Here is a 22,884-nt window from a genome sequence, read left to right as displayed (position 1 = left end):
TTTGCAACCAAATTCAATGTACATTTTCATCACTGATTATCATACTTGGATGTCTTGTTGAGCACCTGTAATCAATTTCTTGTTGCTTATAGGTCTGTCACACTACGACGGACTGGATTAACGTACATCACCGAATACAAAAATATTTTATTCGGTGGAAAAATCACCAGTCCGGCAGAAGATTCGGTGGGATTTTGGGTCCGATTCCGTTCGTCTCTCTATGCGTTGTGGCGCTAATAACCCTGCAGGCGTCTTAGATCCGATCGTTCAACGTCCGACGAATGGCCGGATATGGGGGTCCGATTCCCGTTCGTTTCTCTATGCGTTGTGGCCGCTAATAATCCTGCAGGCGTCTTATATTCGATCGTTCAACGTCCGACAAATGACCGGATTTGGGGGTCAACGTCCGACAAATGTCCGGATTTTGGGATCCAATTCCCGTTCGTCTCTCTATGCGTTGTGGCCGCTAATAATCCTGCAGGCGTTTTATATTCAATCGTTCAACGTCCGACCAATAACCGGCGAATCCGTGGCATGTGGCACCAACAGGGACGTCCACACTATCAGAAAAGTGGGGGAGGAGAGGGTGTTTGAGAGGGTTTTGACCCCTTAGAGGCAGTGACGTAGCAAGCACTTTTTCAGAGGGTGAACAAAGTGGGGAAAGACAACTTTAAGGGGAAAACTTTGACGAAAATGGTCAAATATTGGCTAATAAGTACAAAAGGGCTACAAATCTGATATATCAGGGCAACCAGCGTCATGGGGCAATAGAGGTGAAAAACCTTTGGACAATGAGGGCCCAATTGAAGCCATTTGTCATTTTTTGGATCAATTTTAGTACTATTATTGGGTACTATTTTAGTTTGAAACAGCCCACAAATTGGTGAAACGAAAGCCTAATTGAAGCCATTGAAAAGTTTTCACAATTATTGTATAATATAAACAATTGTTTTAAAAATAACACGTGGATGTCCATAGCAAAAGCAAAAAGGAAGACTTGTCCATTTTTCAAAATAAAGTCAGTAATAGACCTAAGTCCGTCTTAAATACTGATTTTGGTGACAAAATGTCACGGGCCCTACATATCGACAGGCCGGCAGTAATTTTCACAGGCTTTTGGGCCAAGGAACGACATTTAAAGCACTGCCTATAATAATCACAGGCCTATACTTAAGCATACTATATACTATCCTGGACCTACTCAATAACATACAATTTAACCTTTTCCATGTTTTCTCTTCTTTTTTTTTTTTTTTTAATCACTAAAACTGGTAGGAATTTGATATTGCGTCCTCTACCCTTCAGAAAGTGCCCCTCCCTCAACATGCTCAATACTACTTACATGCATAGGCCTACTAAATTACGTGCAATTTAACTTTTTCTCTTCTCTTCTCTCTTCAATTTTTCTCACTTTCTTTTCTTTTTTCTCTCCTTTCCCCCTTTTTCTACTTGTCAGTCACTAAAGTACTGGGGAAATATGATATTAAGTCACACACCCTTCAGAAAATCCCCCACCCCATGATTGATGCACATGTTAGCCATAGGCCTACATCCGGCACAAGCGCCTGCGAAACCTTGCAAACACCTGCGGTATATAAACGAAAGAATAACGAACAAACCCAGGGTATATATACAGAACTGTACGAACACACATCAGACAACTTCCGAACATGTGTATTCGGCACACTCCGTTTCAAGTTTTGTGCATGCACAAAACTTGAAACGTATTGTCGACGGACTAAACAAACATCACCTAACACGAAACGCATTTGGCGGATAATAGCAGGACATATGAAGAACATAAAATGAACATTGACGAACACTAACGGATTTGCTAAAATACCATCCGTTTCTTATACGGAAGACCGATCCGGTGTAGTGTGACACTAACACGGTCTGGGTCAACGTACATCACCGAATGCAAAAATATGCTATCCGGTGGTGAAGGCCTCACAGGAACGTATTTACAACGAACAAGGGCAGAGTGCAACGAACAAAGAACGAACATGAGCGAAAGGAGAGCGAACAAACTCCGGCAATATTCAGCACCATACGAACACACATCGGATAAATACCGAACATGTGTATTCGGTACACTCCGTTCAAGTTTTGTGCATGCCGACGGACTTAACGAACATCACCTAACACGAAACGCATTTGGCGGATGATAGCAGGACATAAAAAGAACATAAAAGCGATCATTGACGAACAACAACGGATTTACTAAAATACCATCCGTTTCTTGTACGGAAGACCTATTCGGTGTAGTGTGACAGAAGCATTAAGGCTGTGTGTACAGATGATGCGTGGAACATTTACTTCATAATAGAATCACACTTAATACACCTGCACTAGCTCACACAAAATTATATGCATCTCAGAAATAATTTTGACTTGTTGTCTCATCTTTTCTAGATAATGATCTCAAAATTGTTCAACTAATAATATTCATGAAAGTTTTTTCCTTCATAGTTTCAGTATTTGTAAAAGTAAATTTGCATCTCTGTTGCACTGTAATACTTGACCTATAATAATGACATTCTAGTGAAAGTAGGGGTACATACTTACAACGCAATTATTTTCCTTTATATAGCATTTCCTTTGAGACATACAGCACTGACACAATGTGTTACTTGCCTCTTAAGATGTCAATTTTCATATTAACACCCAGTGTATTCACTTATTTAAAATGCTACATATTTCTGAAAATGCCATCAAAATTGGTCATAGATATGAGCTAGCAATATTGCTGAAAACAATAAAAACATGAAAGGCGTTGAACGCTCATTTTATCATATATTGAAATCAATTTTGGCATGAAACAAGTGATTTTTGCTTTATCACATCACTAGCTATGCAGCTGGTTTGCAGGAAATTGATACCAGATGCTGCAACCTCATCTATACAATAAGAATCATAACGTTGTACTGAATTGCTAATGAAATATTTTGAATAAATGTTCTCCTTTTCGGATGATATGAGCACTTATATTTTATTTATTTGATGATAAAATATTGATGCTTCTATGCTAATGAACAGGTTAAGCGAGTTAAAATTAAAATATACTCCATTCAATACTGTGTCATGTACCGTTGTACATTAACCACAATGTACCTTGGAATGATCAGATTAAAATTCTCCCATATACATCTTTCTTTCTTCAATGACTATCAGTCAATGACACACACACATGGTAAAATGGGGTTTTTAAATTAAAGAACAGGATTTCCTTTTCACTCTGAACCAAATCTCTCCTTTATAAAACCTTCTAGTTAATTTCATTCCGATCACACGCTTTGCCGCCTTTTGCGCACATTTTAGGATAATCCCTAACTAGTTCCTGTCTCCTTCTCCTTCGCTTAGCTCTCACATATTTGCGCATTACTGATAAAACACTAATGTTTGCCCCATTTATCTTTTATGCTCCAACAATTCCAATCATGTTACTTAAATCTGCTATGATAAAGTTTGTTACATATACCTGTATATTACAGAAATAATTTTGCCATTTTGTTATCAAATTTTGTATTACATTGCCAGACTACAACAAATCACAAATATTGATGTGACGTAAATATATCGGCTTTTACTAGAACATAAGGGAATCATTACTTGGGTTAAATGGCTTTAAGCATCCAGAAAAAAGCACTAAGCACTGACCCCTAACATGTTGGCAACGATATCTCAGGGATATGCCAATGATACAGGCAGGCAAATCTCTCCTCTATTCTTTTCTGCTTGTCAAATGAGGAAAAAACGTTAATTTGGGAATGAAGGTTGTTTTGCATATCATTACATACCAATTCTCTTTTACTCTACTCTAGCCCTGTAGCAAGTCATCCTCGTCAATCTGGGCCACATTACAGGGCAGTAATATTATTATTTTATGGAGTGTTGTAGTGTTAAGAATGACACTCTTTCATCTAATGTGTGATTTGGATAGAGAAACTGCAGCTGCATTGACTGCCAGCATGAAGTGTCAATATTAGATAAATCACTGCAATTGAATGGGATAACCGGTCTCATTGCTAACTAGAATCACACAACTGAACTCCTTTCCCTTCATGAGAGTCCATAAATATGTTAAGTTACCTATGGGGTGTCTCTGTGTTAAGACATGTGGATTGCACATGGAGTACCAATGATGTGATATTGCTTTTAAAACCCAACATGCCATTTTCCCCATATCTGTGGACCCGGATTGGTTAAATGTGATGTAGTGACATTACAGGAAGAACTTTGTATACAGGCTATGGGGCAACCCAATATCTACCCCTTCATCTGCAATAACAATTAAGGGAAACCATGTAAGCTGTGTGATGATTTCATGTAAGATATCATTTAATAGAGTAACTGATCTGATCACATAATCCAAAGTCGGGAGAAAAACGATGTATTGTAGACAACCATTTTAACAGGCCAGGGAAGTGGTCAAACGACACCAGTAATTCAGTCGGTAGTCTAATCTTGCATGTGCCAATCAAATAGAGAAGATGCTGCTTCCGTTAACTAAAATGTCACATCATTATTCTCCCAATGATGGTCAGGCTATACTGAAAAACTCTACTATGCAAAATACTGTTATACAAGCAGCTTGCAAGTAAAAATCATATTGGTAATTTTCAATTTTGGAGTATGAGGTTAGTTGATTACATGATCCTGTACAGAAACACATGCACGTATTGATGAGATAATGTTGAGATTAATAAGTTTGGGAAAAACTTTTTGATGGCTATTTCATGATAGATTTACATCTCCTTGTCTTGTTTCCCCTTTTTCCATGCCCACAAAGCTCTACATTTTAAACACTCCCATGTCCCGCTCATACACCCTACCCTCACACCCGACACCCACATCTTACCATAAACACACACACCCACACCTTCGCCACACAAAGGTACAGACCCTTTCTGTGGTGATAGAAAAAGAAATGGCCATGCAGGCTTTCATCTGATCTACACCAAGTTTGACATTTTCTCCATCACCTAGTTAGCGGAGACGTGGTTAAGTAAACGGACCCAAGACGCATTGTGCTAACCTATATTCTAAGGGCATCCAATGCCGAGAAAAAACTAAACAGATAGTAGCTGATCAGCCACTTTATCTCACTGGACATACTCTGGCCGAAAGAGTGTTGAACTCCACTGAAAAACAAGGTCCAGCTTTTCAAACACAAGGAAAGAATACGTCTGGACATGTGGCCTGTTACAGGGATTATTTTTTTGGTCACTTGCTATTAAAGACAGGATTATTTGTGTTGCTCACAATTCGATCAAATTTACAGAGCATAATGTAAAGATACGCTAAAAAATCACTAAAAAATTGGCCGTTCAATAACAATATCATCATGTGGTTCATATCATGAGAGTATAAAAGGTATTTTGAAAGAAGAGAAAGAGAACACTAGACTCCCAAGGAAGACATATTCTGAAAATCACATATACATTAGATCTATCATTTATGGAGATCATAGTTGCTTTTTTCAAGCACATTGCATCCCTACAAAATAAGGAACACACAATTTTAATGGCTTGATGTAAACTTATGCTTAAATGATAAAAAATAGGTAAAAGGCCTTGATTTCTTACAAATTTCAACATGTTTTTACACCTTCCATGTTTTCATGTACATAATTCTACAATATTGGCTACACACATGGAGCTTGTGACAAAATGCTTCTGACGTCACTCTGTCGTTGTATTTCATAACTATCCTATCCAGCACAGCAAAATATCAAACCTCCCATCATGCATAGTGTTTTTCCATGAACTAGCACATAACAATTGAAAAATTATGATGCTAGTATTGACTCTTATTTGAGATAACAAGTACAATATGCATAATTAATTAGCTGATGTTCCATGGACAATTACCAATCTAATTATTGAGCAAAATCTAGCAAGATTGTGATTTAGTGCAATTTCAACAATGCATCATGGGATTGCATGATGTTCTGCTGTGCTATCCAGGAAATTTGTAATAAAACAATAAATCCTTTAAAAGCTACTATGATCTCTCTCATCTATGGGCAAGAGATGCTTGTCTATCATATACATTATTTTTCACCTTGATCCATCCAAGTGCATACTATCTCTACTATGTGGATATTAAATAAAAACACAAAAATAGTACAAATACTTCTAAGAGATTTGTGTGAAAAATACTGAAACAAAAATGAAACTGAAATATTTCTGTCAAGAGACGGTGATTGTGTTGGACAAGGCACATTTAAAATGTGACATGTTCATGGTTGTTGAATCTCCTTGTTTTGATCAATGTGACATTTTCATTAACTGTACCGTCACTGAATGGTATACACATTCACATCTATGTATATACGCACCCTAGTATTATTTCTTTCTGCTTTTAGTTCTGCTATTTCTTCTTCTCGTTCTAGGAGTTGTTCTCTGGCTTGGTTTAATTCCTTTGTTAGGGTGGCAAATTCCTGTCAAGAAAATCACACACAGAGAAGAAACATCAATAATGTCACTCAGAAATTCTATATCTAGAGCATGTCTGATATAAACAGCAATTTCTACATTACGAAGTTTCTAAATGTAATATAAACAGTAAATTCTACACTACAAATTTTCTAAATTTCAAATTATATATTCTAAGTACCAAAAGTAGTAAAATCTGATAATATTAAAGCAGAAACTCCGGTAAATTGTCCTCATTGTGAGTGAGTAATGGACACAAATTAAAACCGATAAAAATACAGCATGTTGGTCAAGTAAGAACAAGTTATTTCACAAATTAAGGCATACAATAATAGTACTTGTAAACAGACAGGAATAGATTGTTAGAATACAAAGCATATTCCCTGGATAAATTTTAGTTCAATTTACACAGCCACAAAATGCATGGAAATAACCTGAACCCATTACAGCTTCCACCATACTTTGTGGGGAATGAGTAGAGACTTTCATAATGAGAATATACCAAATACTATGAGCATGTCATTAGTTTGAGCAAATCTGTCAAGTTTTCTTAAGGTGTGGCCCTGACTTCATTAGGCTGGTCCTGGTGAAAATCAGAGCTAACACCACACAAATGTCTAACAATCATCTTTTAAAACCGGGTTGTGTATCTTGTTGGTTTTTTATACTTAGAGAGGGATTTGGAAGCTTATTATTGTTTGCATTGACATATTGCGTCCGGACCGCTTATTATGAATTCACCACACAAGACTTCTAATATAAACACTACTTCCATGCTTATCAGAAAGGAAGTACACACACACCCAGTTATTTAGATCAGCCAGTGATACATGTAACTACCATCTGCATAAGAGAATCGATGACAACATTTAACCAACATACATAGTCTGGTTGAGAGCTGGTAATCAATCATATATCAGGCAGGATTGCTGTACACCGCAATATTGGTGTTCTCTCATTATCAATCAGTCAAAACCTAAACTACATGAGATAGCAAATAAATGTAGGTGGTTGCTATCAACTAATTATAACCTCATCAGGTTTTTTATGGATAAATGCTCACACACCCCTAACCCGCATGTGCATACACACACCCATGTGCACCCCCCTCCCATGTGCATGTACACATCCCATACAAACACATATGTGTACAAACACTGCGTTTAATCATCGTAGATCAGACAGTTATTTGAGATATGATTTGGGAGCTTTTTATTCACTCAGTTAGCTTCACAAACATATGCCATTTTAGTTATTATTAGGCAGTAGGTAGAGTTAGGCTCTTTGGATTGCACCTTCTCAGTTGACACAGACTGAAAAGAAACATTATTCCATTGTCACCTTGGCAAGGCAGTGACGTCACTGCACATATCATTCGGTGCAACTTAAAAATCGTGAGCGTTCATTCAAATCGCTGGCGTACACACATTGATGTACACACGTAGCATAGATGTTTGCGAGGAATAGCTGCCTCAACAACACGAAAAAATGTTATTGAACATGTGTCAACAAAAAATCTTGTTTGATGCTCCAAATAAGACTCCATATAAACCACTCTAACATAACAATCATGAATAAAACAAACCACATGTCATTTACATTTAATCGCTCTCATGAATAATAAGTTTTGAATCAGCAGGTAAAGCCAAAATAACTGAAAATCACAAATGATATGTAAATTATAATTACATGAAATAAAATGTCAAGTACAATAGTCAAACCATAATTCACCCTCACAAAAACTAGAACCTTGAATATATGGTCTTACTTTCAACGAAAGGTAAACAAATTCAGTATGTACTTGACTATACACACATTTTGATTGCAATAAGCTAGGTATGCAACATTTAAACCAAAGTTATATATGTATTTTACCACTTGAATCCAGTATTTAAAATGCATAGCGATTTCTTTGAACTAACCCCTATAGTTTCTTCAACCTCCGCAAATTTATATGTCTTGTGCAAGCAAGCTTACTAAGACAGCTCATTTGGGCCATATGATGTTTTATAAGCATGTAAAATGCTATTACGTACTTTACAGTTTTGTATTGTAAGATGATGGAAAGATAGTCAGAATGTTGCATGATATAAAAACGATGGCTATCTGTTTCCTCTCACTTTCACTGAAACATATGCATACCTGCCATCACTGGGATGTCAGAAATATGAATACTGGGCCACAACTCTGTACAAGGGTAATATAACTGCTGTGTGGAGCTTCATGGAACTGAGCCTCTACACATTCACAAATGTTGGGTATTTTAGGGTACAACAAAGGCTATGGGTCTAAAATCATCCAAATTGATGAGGAAATGCAGGAGAATCTCTATCATGATTTTTTTTTTTTTGACTTTAATATCATCAAGATTTTCAGAAATAGAATTTTGACTATTTTTTTACTTCCAAAAAAATAAAAAATTAGGAACAGTTGCCAACTATGCATATGTTAGTGTTAGAGTATTCAGTGTTGTGTGTATTTTCTGCTATATGCTAATAATAAAAAAACTATTTTGTTTTATATCTGCTTGGCTTGGGAAGCAAAATAACATAATGAAAATAATCTGTAAGGTAATAATCCAGCTTCTTGCAAATTGTCAATATGCCACCCTTATCCAGACTTTTTCTAATCCAAGCTTCACACAATCATTATTGTAAGGCTTTCACCTGTCATGCATTTTATTAGTAACTGATGACAAGAGATTTAAAGATTTAAACTAGCATTACACTTAATGACTCTTTCAACACCGACACTGTAAGCTCTGTTGATAACTACTTCAACTAACATTCTAGAAACATGTACTATCTACTGTGAATACCAATGTTACTGTAAAACAACGATATCTGAGAGTAATTAATGCTCATGTATGATGCATATATTTGCTATCTACTGCTGATAGCTTGTTTATAAGGCCTATTTGCTATCTACTGCTGATAGCCAATATGCATCATAATAGCAATAGTTATCTACAGCAGATAGTAATGCATGTGTGTAATGCATTGCTATCTACTGCTGATAGCAATGCTTGGGTGTGATGCCTATTTGCTATCTACTGCTGATAGCAATGATTGTGTATGATACATATTTGCTATCTACTGCTGATAGCAATGCTTGTGTGTGATACATATTTACTATCTACTGCTGATAGCAATGCTTGTATATGATGCATATTTGCCATCTACTGCTGATAGCAATGCTTGTGAGTAATGTGTATTTGGTATCTACTGCTGATAGCAATGCTTGGGTATGATGCCTATTTGCTATCTACTGCTGATAGCAATGCTTGTGTGTGATACATATTTACTATCTACTGCTGATAGCAATGCTTGTATATGATGCATATTTGCCATCTACTGCTGATAGCAATGCTTGTGAGTAATGTGTATTTGGTATCTACTGCTGATAGCAATGCTTGGGTATATGATGCCTATTTGCTATCTACTGCTGATAGCAATGCTTGTGTTTGATACATATTTGCTATCTACTGCTGATAGCAATGCTTGTGTATGATACATATTTGCTATCTACTGCTGATAACAATGCTTATATATGATGCATATTTGCCATCTACTGCTGATAGCAATGCTTGTGTGTAATGTGTATTTGGTATCTACTGCGGAAAGCAAATATGCTTGGGTATGATGCCTATTTGCTATCTACTGCTGATAGCAATGCTTGTGTATAATGCACATTTGTACTACTGATAGCAATGCTTGTATATGATGCATATTTGGCATCTACTGCTGATAGCAATGCTTGTGTGTAATGCATATTTCATATCTAATGCGGATAGCACATAATGCTTGGATATGATGCATATTTGTTATCTACTTCTGATAGCAATGCTTGTGTATGATGCCTATTTACTATCTACTGCTAATAGCAATGCTTGTGTGTAATGCATATTTGCCATCTGCTGCTGATAGCAATGCTTCTGTATGATGCTTATTATTTTGTACTGCTGATAGTAAGACGTGTGTATGATGCATATTTGATAACTACTGCTGATAGCAATGCTTGCATATGGAGGCCATTTGCATCTACTACTGATAGCAATGCTTGGGTGTGATGCATATTTGCTATCTACTGCTGATAGCAATGCATGTGTATGATGCATATTTGTTATCTACTGCTGATAGCAATGCTTGTGTATGATGCATTTGTGTATGATGCATATTTGTTATCTACTGCTGATAGCAATGCTTGTGTATGCATATCTGCCATCTACTACAGATAGCAATGCTTGTGTGTGATGCATTTTTCCTATCCACTGCTGATAGCAATGCTTGTGAATAATGCATATTTGCTATCTACTGTAGATAGCAATGCTTGTGTATGATGCATATTTGCCATCTACTGCTGATAGCAATGCTTGCAAATGATGCATATTTGCTATCTACTGCTGAAAGCAATGCTCGTGAATGATGAATATTTACATCTACAGATGTTTATAGCAACACTTGTATATATTTTTATATTGAACATTTTGCTATCTGCTGCTGATAGTAATACTGGTATACTTAGCCGTCTACTGCAGATGACATTATTGTACATTTAGCTATCTATCACCGATAGAAACACTAGTATACTGTGCTAACTACTGCATTAAGCAATCTTTGTGTGTCTTCCTCCATACTGCTGGTAGCAATGCTTGTACATGATGCACTTTTTGCACACAGAAATGCTTGATTGATGTTCCTTGTTATCCCCAGCTGGTAATACTGGCATTTTTAGCATTTGCTATCTACTGCTGATAGCATTGCATATATATGCCTTGCCTGCTTTATTTGGCGAACTTAACTGTTAGCGGAAGCACTACTGGTATATTTGCTTTTTACTGCTAGCAGCAAATTATGTATTATATTTTTCTTCTGCCAACAACAACAGCATTGAAACACAACAAACATTAATGTTTTACACCCTTAAACTGGAATGATACAAAAGTTCAAAGCTTTATAAATAAGCCCACTGCTTTTGAATAAAAATTTCAAGCGTGATATTTCTTCTTGCCCTTGGCTACATCTCAAGAAAATCAACTTGACATAACCTCAACTTATAACAGAGAACATTGTAAATCAAGATACTGACTCAAAATCATGAGGTAACTTGTTTCTTCCCTATTTGACCCAAATTGATACAACACTCTGAACGGAATCAATTTTCCCCATCCACAAATCTGGCACCATGTTTACTATGCAATACATCTAAGATTGGCTACACTTCACTTCAACTTTATATCCATGCCCAGGGCATCACGCATGCATCCTAAACTATCTAGCTCCATTGCACTGTTTTATCCACTAAATTACATAATTGCAAAACCAAATGGTTGTAATTTATTTCGGAAATGCTTGCTTGGCAGGTTTTGCACAGCTTCCAGGCAGCTGATTAATGTAATATGTTGGCAATGTTTTATTTATTCTGGAAAACAACATCAATTTGCAGGAAAGTCGAACCCTTACAGCAAAATAATCACAATATTTTTCCAATGGATTCAGCAACACAAACACATGTTATAAGTACTTGGAGAGTATAGGGTGATGCTGACTGGTTCAACTATGGTTTATTATCTTTTAGTAACACTCTGTTTCTTATTTTGTGCATGACTAACAAATTATTTCAGACAAATGATGGGCCAGACCTGTGAAAAATGTTGGCCTGATTTCATAAGCTTTGGGAAACAAAATGTCTAAAAAACAAACAAACAAAACAACATGTTTTTACCCATTAACCCGACAACTGAAACAACTGTCCAGTCCAGTGGGTCAGGTTTCAGAATAGCAAAAAAAACACCCAAACCAACAAACAAAAACAAAAAAACAAAAAAAAAACATAGCAAGTTTTAAAAAACTCGATGACTGAGAACATTCACTCAACTGAGCAGATATATTCGACTTTTAAAGGAAACATTTTCTAGAAAATTGGGAAGCCAACTTCAGTGACGGCTTCTTTTGCACTTTGATGTAAATGCATGTTCACGTACAACTAATGTTTGTTGCTGGTACCTGGTTATTCTTACATTACCTATTATTCACCCATGTTGCCTATTATAATCTTGAATGAAAAAAAAAAGGAATTTATCAAACTTGAGTTTTTTACAACTTAATCTTTAACTGACACATGGTTCTTTTTCACAATGTCAGGTCAAATCAAGGGGAAAATGTGAAAGAAAATACATATCTGTTAAACCTGAAAGCATCACCTTGAGAGAAATACTTGGCATAAAAGCAAAGATAACAAGTTGCAAAACAGTCTATTCTCCTTATAAACTAGACACTGTGTGGGTGAATATATAAACAATATAGGATCTCACCAGGCAAGTTTGACAAATACAAAATCAAAACACATTATTTTCAGACCTCTTGTGGGGATCTTCAAATCCATGGCAATACTTCATGTAAGGTGGATAAAATGAAACCTGTTAAAAAGGCCCAGCATGCAGAGCTACATGCTACGATGGTTTTCACATACCTATTTCAGAGATGAACATTTTATCTGCCTAGGCCTAAGTCCTCGTAATATATACATTTTTGTTGTTGAACCTGAACCACTCCATACTCAAAACCCTGGCAATGAATACTGTAATAACATTTATGCGGATTCAGTCCCTGGTATATAATGTTTCCTAATGATTTCCCTGTATCAGAATTTGTTAAAAAATTTCTTTGTGCTTCAATATTTCAGCAACAAAATACTGGAAATACTTGGAAAATCTATATAAATTTGAAAAGTACACATGTCATCAATAACATTATTTTTCACAGAAAATCTGCTCATAAATAACAGCTTTCTATTTCTATTAACAATAAAAGAAATAACAAATAGAAAATTGAAATAGCAAAAGTGTATTTTTGAGACGGAAAGGAGACTACATGAATTTCAAAAATGGTAGCATAATAATAAGAGCTGAGTATAGCAGCATTTTATTTCAAGAAGTATTCTCTGCATTATATTACATCAGTCTCGAACATAATTCCAGTCAATTAAATCTGAGCAAATGTCAGTTCAAATTTAAACCCACACATATAAATGGTGAAGCGGAGACAAGCCCATAATACAAAGTCTGTCAGTTATTTGATTGATTGATCCCAATAGAACCATACTTTGAAATTAAGATGAAAAACAAAAATTCCAGCAAGAACAAACATGCTTATTATTGGCTGAAGAATACATTAGATAAATCCTTTAAAAATTGAAATCAAATCCTGCGACTTCAGAGTGGTGACATATAGCACAGTGCAAAATATAAACGCCATAACGTAGACAGGCATCATAAGGAGAACGTCAAACAACTCATAATTTCCAATCCGCTGGGAATCCAAGCAGGCCATCGATGCACTGCTTGCATTTCACTGGCAGATTTCTACATCATAATGTAACCATATAGGATTAGGTAGGATCCTATGTCTGGATACATTTCTTGTATTATATTTATCATTGTAATTAAGGGATTCCTTGTGCTTTCTCTGTCTTGACTTGTGTTTCTTACAGTTATGACTTGTATAAATTGCTTTCAGTGCAATGTCTGCTTTAGTCTGTAGGTTTGTTGCATATGTACGAGGGGGTATCCAAAAGTTTTTGACATCACCTAGAAGGGAAGGAGCTATATCAATGAAACTTTGTCAGTGTAATCACTGGTCCTTATGTACATTATGGTCCAAAAATGGTCTCATAAGTATGTTTACTTTTTTTTACAAGTGGCGCTAGATGGGCAGTAGGCGCATAATCTTTTCATGATAAGATCCTTCACTTTCTTGAGTTTCTTCACTGAGGCCGCATCATCCGAAAGTGATGGGCGTCCACTTCTTGGCTCATCTGTGAGGGACATGTGGCCAGTTTGGAAATTCGTTTTTCAAAAAGCAACAGTGCCATATGATGGGCAATCATCACCGTAGATAGCTTTCATTTCATTATAGATTTTCTGAGCATTGTAGGCCTAACCCTTCAAATGCAGGAACTTAAATCATGCTGCGTGCGTCAATTTTCACCATTTTACAGGTTATGCGCCTACTGTCCATCTAGCGGCACCTGTAAAAAAAGTAAACATAATTATGAGACCATTTTTGGACCATAATGTACATAAGGACCAGTGATTACACTGACAAAATTTCATCGATATAGCTTCTTCCCTTCTGGGTGATGTCAAAAACTTTTGGATATCCCCTCGTATGTGATATGATATTTACACACAATCTACACTCTTAATACATAAGACCCTGAACCCATGTGAGAGAATAAATAAAATAAATAAATAATTTAAACAAAAAGTGGCAGAAATGCACTGCTATTTTCTGGTCATATGTTTTCTTCTTAATAGTTTTTTTATCTTGCTTGATATTTTCAATTTATTATCATATTTTCCTCTTATTTATTATTTACTGGCCTTTATGTTTCCCTGCTCCTTGCCACCATGGACAATGACATGTTGTAAAACACAGCAATGTACTTAGAAGTTGTGATATTCATCTATGCCATGGGTATTTCTAAGCTCATCCCAGAACTGATGATGATACAGTGTACAATGATAAGGCACAATTTGACATCTGAAACACTTGTGTCATATACAATAAGAGTCACATATTCTCTCTCCTGTGACTACTTTTATCACTATCTTTGACCGCCTTTACAGAGTCTTGAGTTCACGTAGGTTCCTCCTATAAAGGAATTTCAAGTACACTATATCATACAAATACAGAACACCATATGGATGCAAGTATTTGGTCAATATTTGGGAAAAGCACATTATTTGTTTCAGGTCGCTGTCTTGGCATGTATTTTTATTTGGGAATAGGTTAACATTCAACTTGGTTTCATCACCTATATCAATCTAAACTGAGCTCAAAAAGAAACTTATAATTTTTTACAGCTTGTGAATCACAAGGTCATATCTTAAAATACTGTCAATCAAAATGAACCAAAATTACACACAGGATTACCTTAATACGCTACTCAAAACACATGTCAGTAACCAAGCAGTTGTCCAACTGACACAACAGCAAAATGCACTGTCATGGGACAGCTTCCTGGACTTCCTTCACTTTCACAGCCCAACATTTGGCACCCAGGACAAAAATCTGTGAGAATGCACACAAGATCCTTGCACAGATGATAAAACGGTGCTGCTTTCTGCTTTTCATACACTTTTTCATGAAACAGGGCTGGGCTGTGAATGTGGTCCAGGAAGCTGTCCCATGTCAGTGCATTTTGCTGTTGTGTCAGTTGGATAACTGCTTGGTTACTGACTTGTGTTAAGAGTAGAGTATTGAAGTAAATCTGTGTGTAATTTTGGTTCAATTTGATGGACAGGATTTCAAGATATGACCTTGTGAAAAATTATAAGTTTCTTTTTTGAGCTCAGTTTATTTGTCCTAAAATGTTTCCTGCAGGTTACCTGAAACCATAGTGCGAAATGCAGTTTTTTATTATTTAATATCACTCCACCCAAAATGTGGCATAAAGCCTCTGAGTGAACACTTCAGTCATAACTTTGTGATGACTTGCTTTAATACGATTTATGATGGGTTAAAAGCTTACTGAAATCCAAACAAGAAAACAAAACTGTTCACATCAGTCCATATGTGAACATTAACAAGCACTCTGACAACATGCTGAGTTGATTCAATTGTATCTTCACAACCTGTTCCAATCAATGTTCTCTTTCCTAACTCTTCCAATCACAATATAAAAACACATCAAATAAATGGGTTTTCCCTCATTGTGCTACATGCTTGACAAATTGAATTACATTGATGTGCTAGCAACATTTTCCCATTAATTGACACATTTTTGATGTTGTATGTTTTCATTGCAGTATTGCAACAAAAATGTACCTTGGTAAGGCGCAATCAAGAAATTAGCACAAAAAAGTTCTCAATGATATCTGGTGCTGTACCAATAGCAGGTAGACTGTTTGTCCGGCACACTTTCTACAGCATCGGCGTTTGGAATCCAAAAATCAGAAAAAGGGTGGGGTTTAAATTTTGCGGTATAAGGGTGTGTTTCTAAAAAGTGTGGAAGCGATATATAAAGCGTGTGGGAAAAGCTACCAATTGAAAACAAATTATAATAACGTAATTTAATAATCTCTTCAAAAACATTCATATTTTCTTCATAAATTTCAAATGAACATTTCATAAATTAATTTGCTGATGTTTGTAACTCGTACGTCCACACCCATAGTAGAATTGACAAACCATGAATTTTATGAACGGCCAGTCAGTCTCTACACAGCTGCTTTGGTTCCGCTTGCGCCATATCAGAAGTGGAGCGAGCGTAACCACAGCGGCTGTGTAGAGACTGATGATTATTTCACAAGTAAATGATCTGTGATGACATACAACTATTGAATGTATCGCAATCGATTCAGAATGTCAGCCCACTGCATATTGATACTACTACGCTTTGGTCACAAAAGGGCGGGGGTTCAATTCCTGATAAAAAGGGTATCTGGCTAAAATGTGTGGGGGAAAATAAAAAAGGTGGGGTTTGACTTCCTGACAAACAATGAGGTAGGAAACAAATAGTGAATATATAAGACACCAACTATAACTCAGAAACAAAGGTGTAAGAGAAATAAAAAAATACTTGATTGATACTCATGTTATAAGGTTTGACAAATTATTCATGATCAACAATTATGTTAACTCTTATTGTATTTCTGGACACAAAATATGTACACCTACATGTCTGCGATGGCAATACAGATTCCCAAATGACAAAGAATGTTATAGTCCTAGATTCTAACAATGATTAAAGATGTATAATGTATAAAGAATACATACAAAGTAGAATAGTAAAATGGTGATGTAAATTGTTCCCCAATATGACTTGGGCACTAATCTATCTATTTCTGACATACGCATCCATGTCTATTTGCACTAATCTATTTCAGACATGTGTAATGTCTATTGGGACCTAGGAAAACTGTCATGCATTAAAAAAATGACTTCAGCCCTATTAAATTTAAATAAGCCTATGAAACAATTCAGAGCATTTATTTTTATTTCATATCTTCCATCAACATTAAAAATCATTTGAAGGACAGCAAACAAGCTTGGTTAAATTATGAGAAACACAAGATGCGGTGCTTATCTTCCCTTCTCTGTATGTACAGTATCTAAGTGTTAAATTGATTTATTACCATTTATAACTGATTTTTACTTGTGCAAATAGCACTGACCTAAATTTTCAATTCCTTTGGGAAATTCCCACGCCCCACAGAAAGCAAGTGACCTGCATATAAATGACCATCAACTTGTGGTCAATATTTCCTGAAGTGCTCACGGATATCAATGTTCAGAAAGAATACAGCTCTCAATCATTTAAGAGGCTATCCATAAGCAGTTGTCCGTGGCATGCTCAAGTATTGCTCTTGCGTGCAGGTTACTACCGGTATATGAATACACACATTGGCAAGGACATTTGGAACAGGTTTTAGTTGAGAAATATCCTGTAAGATTTAAATGTGACTACTTGAAAAGCAACAAGACCTTGAACTCCTGTCATACTTTAACAATTCAGTTAACATTTCCATGTGAGGAGGTTCCTAACTTACTTCTCTCTCTCTAACTGTGTAATTTTAAAAATTGTGGAATAAATGCATCCTTTTCTCAACAGCTTCTCCTATAAACCTTTTTCCCTTCTTCCCATCAGGCCAGTGCTGTACGGTGCAAAAACTGATGCTCCTAACTATGTAAATTTAGGCGCCCAAATTTTGCTCCCCAGTAAAAAAAATTGAGGTGCCAACTCATCGTATTCCAACCGCTCAAGGTCATTCTGCCACAATGGTTTAAAAATCTATGTTCCATTATTAGTACTTTAGGCTTACTTCCATTGCCAGTTCCATGACCTTACATAACACCACTAGTACTACTAGCTTCACTTTAGTATCAATAGCTGTTGGATTCCCTGTTTTATTGTTTCATCCTCTCTCTCCTTGTTCCCAAAAAGTTCATCAAATTCAAAGTTCTTTTTGACTTTGACGCCATCTTGAGTACTTCAAAACGATCAAAACTTTTGACCTATCCTATCCTTTTTGTTGGCGATTACAAGCTTCAACAGTTGGTTGCCACTGGCGCCAGGGATTGAAGGTTTAGTCGCATCAGAAATAGTCTAGTCGCCAATGGTATGACGTAGTACATCAACCTCATGGATCGTGTGCAATTGATGGTCTACTATTGTGCTTAACATGAGCAGTTATAGAGCGATGTAGAACATCCGTGTAAGCGATTGTTGTTTACATAAATTTAAATATTTGAAACCAGAACTGAAACGGACGCCGACAGTATATCACTGCATGTCCTATCATTAGTTTTGTACCTTCAGGTCTATAAATTGTATAAAAAGTTAGGTTTAAGTAACAGTAATTTGTTTTCCTGCCAACCCCATGTCAATAACACCTAGAAAAATTGTTATTTTTTATTAGCCTCTGAAAGGTATGAGTCATCAGCGCCATTATTTGTGATTCCTTTTTTCTGATGAAGGCACCAGCTGCAATGCCCATATTCCGGTTCTTACATTATGCAGACTGGCAGACTGTGGCAGACTGGCAGACTGTGGCAGACTGGCAGACTGGATTGTTGCATGTTCATGAAATACTTTCCATCATTATAAAACTGTTATTTTTTACAACAGTTGCTGTGTAAACAGGTACATCCCAATGTCATACATATAATAATTGTATGTTCAATTAACAAAATACCCCTATTGTATTGAGCAATATAATGTGGGTTGACCCTCATGCTAGGAATTCATCCTCTTGTGATCCTAGTATTATAATGGATAATAGTGTCACTAGGATCCACAACATGCTCATCTATCAGGGGCACAGTTCTTAAATCCCAATACATTTGTACATTTATTGAATGACCTTTCAAAATATGGGGATAAAAACTCATACTCTGCAACTTCAGGTCCAATTTTGCACTATGATTGTTTAATTCAGGTTATTGGGCTATGCCATTGGGATGCGGTCATTGTGGTCCATAGTGTGTGGTGGCCTAGATTTATGATAAATAGGATGGAAAGTGGTTGCACAGACCCTAGGGTCTGTGGTGGTTGTCAAATATTAAGTGTTAGTGACCCTAACAGACTTTTTATTCCATGCAAAATATTTGATGTATTCATATCTATGGTATTTAATCTATTCCCATTCTATTAATATCTGGTAGAAATATATTATCGATTTTACGTCATCAAACATTCGTTAGAACATAAGGGGCTGTGCAGTAATTATGAGCCCCCAGTGTGTGTGTGGGGGGGTAAATTTCAAAACGGCTCGCAAAAAATTGCTTTCCCCCCTCAGCCCGCCAAAAATTCTTTGCCCTACCCCCCCCTTGCACATGCAAAATTTTTGGGATCCCAATTTACAAACCTTAAATGGTCTTGATAAATGTTGCGAGCGCAACAATCTGTGGGAATTTGAGCCTGTATGACCCTGACATGACCTTGATAATTTTTGTCCAGCATTAGGGGTAGTTCTAAACCTGACACTAGTATACCAAATGGTATATTTTGATAGTAGTCTCATATTCTAACCCAGTCTGCCAGTCTGCCCCAGTCTGCCAGTCTGCCCCAGTCTGCCAGTCTGCCACAGTCTGCCAGTCTGCCAGTCTGCATAATGTAAGAACCGCCCATATTCTATCAATGTAATGAACAGAACTCTACACCCCCGGTAGATGATGTATTTTGCGATACTCGCAAGGCAGATTGCAGCGGAAGTACCCCCTGGAATAGTGCATGATGGGAAGAAGATAAAGGTCTTTATCTCTCACTGACACTTTCCAAATCATAAACCATGCATCATGATTAAGCATTGGTTCAGTGCCCATCTGACCTCCCCTCTCCTGGGATTGCACCCTTTACATGTCTCATCCACTGGGAATTATGCCAGTTTTGCTCTTGATATTTGTCATGTAAGGCATCTTATGCTCAGTGTGGTGTAATGACCAGCATAAAGTGAGCAACTTTGGTAGAAAGTCCAAAGAAAGTCAGGAAGAAAATCAAATATTCCAATCACATCTCAATATAGTGTTCACTTCTCTAGAAGCAAACTATTGAATTAAGATGGTGAACATATAGGATAGCTTAATGGAGTACCTTATCATGCTACACATTCTCTTGAAATATAATTCATAGAAATGAAACTAGCGCTGTACTTTTAACTAGTGAAACCTTACCTATAATATAGCACTATTCAAAAGAGACTTATTAAATACCATTTTAATGTGACACACACCTGCTTCTAAAACATTCCTTGCTTATTTCAAATTTAAACAAATGAGTGGTAATAAAAAACACGGAAAGTGGGGATGAATGAATTCAGCCTGGGTTCGTGACAATCCATGACAAAGTACCTAAGTCAAAGGTGGAATTCTGGGGCTCCAATCAAGTGCCTCCGGCAATGGTAATAGTTGCAAAGAATGTAATTTTACCAATGCCTCATTTTAAATAGGTGAAGAAAAGGCACGTTGATGTGCAATATGGAGTTTCCTTCTGTTACTGAGAATCAGTCTCATAAAATTCTGTCATCTTTCAAACAACATGTCAAATGGTTATATAAGAAGTCTTCTATTCATAAAATGCAGGCAGCTGCTTTGTTCTGCTGCCTGCCAACATGTTTTCATCCTTCAAACAATTCTCTTCAATCAACTAGTTTTTACAGAAATATGACAATTCTACTTGAACCGTTCCGTTCTATTTTACAGCAAAATGAAAATGTAATGCAGCAGCAAATAATCAAATCAAAATATCTTAATAACAGTGCAACTACAATAAATATCATCTGCTTTATGTGGTCAAATCTCAAGTAGCTTTTCACTATGGTCTATTAATAGTATTATTTTAAAAAGTCATTAAATACTTAGGCAATGCAACCCAAAATATCTGTAAAGATGCAGTGAATAGTCCAGCTGCAGTACAGAATTGCCCTTCCTTCTTTGCTGGGTCCAATAAAATAGCTATCTACTGAAGATAGCAATATTTTAATTGATACAGGGTAAAGATCATGATGAAGCATCTTTTACGTGACCCAATCTGATCCACTCAGGCCAAAGTCGGAAATTGTTACTATCATTACTACAGAGATTGCGATGTTCCATACGTGCTGCGTGGACCGTGCATTAATATGGTCACAATCTGGTCACATGTGTGACCCGTTCCGACGAAACCAGGAACAAGTTGCATTTTTGACATTTCATGATTTGAATACAAATGTAAGCTCTAGACAATAAGCTTTAAAATGATACCAAAATTATATACATAACATAAATACAAGATATGGATAATTTTGTAAATGATACCTTGATATTTTTGTCAAGTTGATATTCTGGAGATTGGGCTAATTAGTTTCCTGCCTTACACAAGATTGAACAGGGATTATCATAGTTCAATTGTTAATTATTGATTAAATAAGCCTCGTTTTATTAAGTACTTTCAAGGATTTGAAAGTCCACTTAGTCCCACAGTCAAATAAAATGAAATTAAGAATTTCAAAATTTTGTTTTTATTATGGGAATGTCATCTTTAAAGGCCTACAACTCAAAAACATGCCTGGCGACTTGTTCCGGGTTTTGTTGGAGCTGGTCACATATATACTATTTATTTATTATCAGCCGCCAAGTCATTGACCACATCTAACGCACACATACAAGTACTTACTCACAAAGAAATTAATTTTATTTTTAGCAGGTGTCATTTCATCTCCAAGGTTTTGTCTTTGCTGCTTATAAAACCATATGTTTTAAAACCAGTTGGCTTTTTAACTTTGCAAAACAACTGCATAAAATATTTGAATCAAAATCTTCAGCAATTATGTAAAAGAATGTTCACAATAACACATAAAATAATTCTGAAAACAAAGATGTACCATTATTCTGAAATACTGCATAACACCGGGGATACTATGTTTGTAATGAGTTGATTAATGAGAGACACATACAGCAGATGTTTATTATTATTAAAATGATTGACTACTTTAATATTATATAACCAATCACTTTGTAAGCAAGATTTTGTAGCAGATATAATCTTTCAATGAAAGGACTACCCTAACTATCCAAGACTAAAATTTAATACAACTACTCTAAAATTTATGTACCATGACCTGCTAGACCCCATTCTTTATATGTAAAAAAGCCAATTAAACATCCTTAGCCAAAGTTATCGGGTGAAGTCTTGCCACACGCGGTCACTCGATGCCAAAAATAAAATGTAATTTGTTGTGTATTCAATAGTTGAAATTAAAGTGCATTGATACACTATCTTGCGACAGGATATTTGCCGGTTGGGCCTCTAAAAAGAAATGTCAATCATACAAGCCGTACTTTTCATTTTGCCGTCTTTCTTTGCATCTACTCTTGCCAAAAATAGCCACGCAGAAGTAACTTGATTTACCACAGAAAATGAAATTTAAAGATTTGGATTTGTTACATGAAATTTCACTGTG

The 22,884-nt window shown here is 36.2% G+C and overlaps 1 protein-coding gene across 1 annotated transcript in view; it reads right to left on the bottom strand.

The window, feature by feature from the left end:
* The window catches only part of LOC140152563 (liprin-alpha-1-like), a 322,649-nt gene that overhangs the window by 92,953 nt on the left and 206,812 nt on the right, over positions 1-22,884 (bottom strand). Inside the window, 1 exon segment of the mRNA XM_072174952.1 lies at positions 6,344-6,445. Within this exon segment, the coding sequence (XP_072031053.1) occupies positions 6,344-6,445 (102 nt within the window).

The sequence above is a fragment of the Amphiura filiformis genome, chromosome 5 (genome assembly GCF_039555335.1).
Source record: "Amphiura filiformis chromosome 5, Afil_fr2py, whole genome shotgun sequence".
Lineage (NCBI taxonomy): Eukaryota > Metazoa > Echinodermata > Ophiuroidea > Amphilepidida > Amphiuridae > Amphiura > Amphiura filiformis.
Note: the sequence above shows the minus strand (reverse complement) of the source record. Positions and strands in the feature narration are given on the sequence as shown.